The sequence below is a fragment of the Physeter macrocephalus genome, chromosome 10 (genome assembly GCF_002837175.3).
Source record: "Physeter macrocephalus isolate SW-GA chromosome 10, ASM283717v5, whole genome shotgun sequence".
Lineage (NCBI taxonomy): Eukaryota > Metazoa > Chordata > Mammalia > Artiodactyla > Physeteridae > Physeter > Physeter macrocephalus.
Window position 1 is genome coordinate 44,140,530 of NC_041223.1, and position 5,000 is coordinate 44,145,529.

Below are 5,000 nucleotides of genomic sequence, written 5' to 3' on the forward strand. Positions count from 1 at the left end.
ACGCCCCACGGGCCCAGCCGCTCCGCGGCATGTGGGATCCTCCCAGACCGGGGCGCAAACCCGGTTCCCCTACATCGGCAGGCGGACGCGCAACCACTGCGCCACCAGGGAAGCCCCAGAGCATTTTTTGATGATGGGATCTAGTAAAAAAAAAAAAAAAACAACAAAAACAAAACTATAGAGGAAAAAAAAAAGGACTCCTTCAGAGGAAGGAGGATTTTCCCAGCATCAGCCTTGAAGACATAGTTCCCATCTAAAACCAGGACATCCATGAACCTCCTCCCTCTGAAGTGAGGGAGGCATTCACAGGTGCAACCAAGCAGAGATTTTTGAGAAGGCTTGTGAACCCCGTTGCCAAGGCATTAGCAGAAAGCCTACATATCAAAAGAAGACAAGTTTACACTTTCCTGCTGTTGCATGTACGGCATAAAAGAAATTTATAAAGTCTGTAAGGAAAAACTCTTTTTTTTTTTGGTGGTATGCGGACCTCCCTCTGCCGTGGCCTCTCCCGTCGCGGACGGAGCGACAGGCTCCGGACGCGCAGGCCCAGCGGCCACGGCCCACGGGCCCAGCCGCTCCGCGGCATGTGGGATCCTCCCAGACCGGGGCGCAAACCTGGTTCCCCTGCATCGGCAGGCGGACGCGCAACCACTGCGCCACCAGGGAAGCCCCGGTTAAAGTTTATAAATTCTAAGCAATTCTGAGTAGAAACTAAAAATGGTCCTGAATGAAAATGTCAGCACTGATAAAAGCAGTTTATTCGGGGAAAAAAAAAAAAAAGAACATGGCTATAGAACAATCTTTAAGTAAATAAATAAGTCATCAAAATTGGGGGGAAAAAAAGCAGTATATTCGCGTGTGACCATGTGAGTGTGTGCCAGAAAGGAGCACCAGTGCCTTCTTTTCAGATTTACTCGGTTCAGTTATTCCTTCTGGGGTTCCAAACTGTGATGAAGTTCTCGACACCTTCCCCAAGGGCTGAGCGGGAGACTGGTCTTTTATCTGAGAACAATCAAGCCCTTACCAGGTGCAATTTAAAGTCTTCAACGAGGATTTGTATTACCAAGGGAGCAGCCAGTAGGAAGTGTGTGACCAGGCAGTGAGTGGCTCGGTTCTGACGCTTGACAGGACTAAACAGGCATGATTTGAATTGCTGGGAGGACCCAGTGAGGGAAGAGAAGGGCTTCCGTATGGACACACGCTGGCCACTGCATAACCCTAGCAGGTGCCATTTACAGATGCCACCATATGGTTGGCACCTGGGGTATAGAGCAAGGTCTCCATTTGGAGAGAGAGGCAGGTTTGCAAATTATTGGGTAGTTCGGAAAATGACTTTCTTCCATATAGGTTTAATTCAAAAGAATTAACTCTGGGAGCTAGTATGTAACACCCATTTTACAGATGAAGAAACAGAGGCACTGGAAGTTAACAGAAGGAAAACTGGTGTCTGACAGTTTATCTACCCTTTTCTTTACCTACCAAGTAACCCTTTTCTCAGGCATTAAGTGTACCCTTGTGCCCAGGTGACTGCCCCTTCTCCAACTCCAGTGACACTCAACCTACACCCACCTTCCAGGATTGTGAATCAGTATCTCATATTCCATACTTTACTCTCCCTTCCAAATTTCACTTGTCCTGTATCTCAACCCTGGTCTCTAGCTGTTTTCCATGATTAATAGCTAATTATCTGATTTTTAAAAATCTCTTCATAAGTGTCAAAATATAATAATTGGGCCTTAAAATTTCCTTATCCCTTTCTTTGTCCTTTCCACCTTTTATCTTTTTCTTTTTTTTTTTTTGTAAATTCATCAAAAAACTTAAGAGCCAGAAATTGAGATAAGTAGGTAGATAAGAAAGAAAGAAAGAAAGAAAGAGAAAGAAAGAAAGATGGAGGGAGGGAGGCAAGGAATGAAGGAAGGGAGGAAAGAAGAGAGAAAGGAAGGAAGAAAGAGAAAGAAAGAGAGAGAGGGAGGGAGGGAGGGAGGGAGGGGAGAGAGAGAGAGAGAAAGAAAGGAAGGAAGGAAGGAAAGAAGGAAGGAAGGAAGGGAGGGAGGAAGGAAGGAAGGAAGGAAGGAAAGAAACTGTTATGGACTGAATTGTGCCCACCAAGATTCCTTCATATGTTAAGCCTTAACCTCCAATGTGATTGTATTTGGAGATAAGACCACTAGGGAGGTAATGAATATTAAGTGAGGTCAAAAAGGTGGGGCCCTAATTTAACAGGACTGGTGTCATAAGAAGAAGAGACACCAGAGATATCTCCTCTTTCCATGTGTGTGCACACAGACGAGGGGCCATGTGTGGACATGGTGAGAAGGCAGTTTTCTGCAAGTCAGGAAGAGAGGCCTCACCAAAATCCAGCCCTTACAGCATCTTGATCTTGGGCTTCTAGCCTCCAGAACTAATTTTCTGTTGTTTAAGTCACCCAGCCTGTGGTATTTTGTTATGGCTGCCCAAGCAGATGAATACAAATACTTTATTGAACCTATCACCATTCTAGACATTGTTTGTGAGTAGAATGTGCTAAGGGAATCTTTCGTAGCTTTGAATGCTATAGTAGAAAGAGTACTGGACCAAAATTAAAAATTGATTGACCCAGGTGCAATCAGTTCTGGTTCTGCCACTTCCTATATGTGTGAACCTGACAGTCACTTCACCCCTATAAGCCTGAGCTCCCTCGCCTGTAAAAGACTAGATTCTGTCTCAAAGCACTCACAGCTTGAGAATTCTGATTATAAATATCCAGGCAATGTCAGTGGGTGTAAATGATTACACATCAAGCATCATTAATCTTTGTTAGAACTGTGGTCTAACACATTAGAAGCATTGAAGCCCCACACGATAGCAAAGGAAAATCATATGAGTTCCCTTATTTCTGCGCATCTGTGCATATATACTTGGGATACCTGCCAATGTGCCAGGAAGTACTAGAAACCACAATATTAACGGGCTTTTCTCCAAGGAATATCAATGTTATATAGATTTGGGGAGAAGAAAATATGGACATAAAGCAAGTAATGTAAAATTTGCACAAAAGTTTAAGCTAAAACATGGCACTCTGGAGAATGTTTTAGCTTCTGATGGGCATCTTTGCTCATCCACTCAAATCTCTACTGTTTCTTTCCCTGCCATTGGGGGTATTTTGATGAAAAGCCTTGTAAAATTCTACAGCTGATAAGTCTTACTAATCAGAACAGCAACTGATTTGGATGGGGTTTTAGATTTATTTGCAAGTAGATCATTTTCACACGTAGATTGATAGAGAGGGAAAAAAAATTATTCTACAGTCACACCTCTATCCCCAGTCAGGCAGCTCTCAAAAGCATGCGGTTAATCAAAAGAAAGTCACTGCAGGGATTGTGGTCCTTGGAGAAAACTGAATGTAACTAAAGCACAGCTCTTTTCAGGAAGGCTATTGTAGGGACGTCTGTGGTAATTACAGTGTCAGTTTACATTTCCCCTTCTGGTTTCCCTTTGGTCTTGGTGAGACTGTCAAAGGGTAACCTTGGCTACTGTCCCTTAGCCAAAGGCAAACGTGTGACTCAAGCTGGAACAATTAGCCTCTCCCTCTGGGGATGTGACTCTAGAGAAGAGGGAAGCTAACATTGCTAATAGCGGGAACACTTCATTCTGCAGAGAGAACCCTGAAAAAGCTTAGGGACTCTTCATTACTTCTTCTCCCTGGGGCCCAGGAGAAGATCTGATCCCCGTCCTTTCCAGATTCTCCAGATTTTCCTTTGATTCTGTGAGCTATTCTCAACCTTTCCAATAAATTCTTTCTTGCTTAAGTTGGAGTCAGTTTTTATTACTTATAAACAAAAGCCTGTAGTGTAGGCCTATAGGTACCAGCTTCATACACAAAATCATCACTTTTTATTTGATAAAATGAACTACTCTATTTGCAGGAAGTTAGTTAGATAGAGATTTTATTGGGCATTACTATTTGTCTAGGTTTCAGTATAAAATACAAACAAATTACTTTTAACATGGAAGGAATCTTACATCTTCTGACCATTCGTTTCTACTTTCCTCCCCCCACCTCAACTTGTCTTAACCCTCACTTCATTCTTAAAAAGAAAGAGAAAAACTTATAAAAAGAATCTTGTATATCTAAATGTATTATACATTTCTGCTTACGATATTGAACATTAAAAAACTTTTTTTCTGGAGCACAGAGAATTTTTAGGGCAGTGAAACTACTCTGTGTGATATTATAGTGGTAAATACATGTCATTATATATTTGTCCAAACCCAGAGTATGTACAACACCAAGAGTGAACCCTAATGTAAACTATGGACTTTAGGTGATTATGACCTGTCAATAGAGATCCATCAACTGTAACAAATGTTCCATTCTGGTGGGACACGTTGTAATGGGGGAGGCTATGTTTGTGTAGGGGTAGGAGGTATATAGGAAATCTCTGTACCTTCCTCTCAATGCTGCTATGAACGTAAAACTGCTCTACAAATGAAGTCTATTTTAAAAAAAGAAAGAAACAAAACCTTTTTCTAAACTGTAAACTAAGCTCATCCTTAATCTATCTCATAATCATAATAATCATCATCCACATTGATTCTGATGCTGGAGTGCTCTTCAGGCTTTGGTTTCTTTTTGGTCTCTTTGCTTTTCTCGGTCAGATGCAAGTGATGCTCACATTGCCTCATTATCTTCTTGGAAGACATCCAGCTCTCCCCTTGTCGTTCAGCTGGTGCTGCACATTGTCCTCCCCTCACATCTGTGCCCTTGGCCTTCAGGACCTCCCTGGCTCTCAGGAGACTGCAGGTGCAATTCCACGGATTTCCATCCAGATACAGATGCCTGAGGCGAGGCAACACCTCCAAGGCTTTGAGGTCTAAGGCAGAGATCTTGTTGTTCCTAAGGTTTAGAACCTGAAGCTGCTTCAGATCCTTGAGCTCCCTCTCAGCAATATCCTGGATGGCATTGCCTTTTAGGTCCAGCCTTGCTAAGGTTGCCGGGAGCCTGCAAAAGCATGGAAACA

General features: G+C 42.9%; 1 protein-coding gene across 1 annotated transcript in view; it reads right to left on the minus strand.

Moving 5' to 3' along the window:
* Positions 1-4,181: 4,181 nt before the first annotated feature.
* The window catches only part of LOC102992604 (nephrocan-like), a 17,712-nt gene continuing 16,893 nt past the window's right edge, over positions 4,182-5,000 (minus strand). Inside the window, exon 3 of the mRNA XM_007120116.3 lies at positions 4,182-4,981. Coding sequence (XP_007120178.1) covers positions 4,534-4,981 — 448 coding nt within the window. The 3' untranslated portion in view covers positions 4,182-4,533. The remainder of the gene's footprint in view (positions 4,982-5,000) is intronic.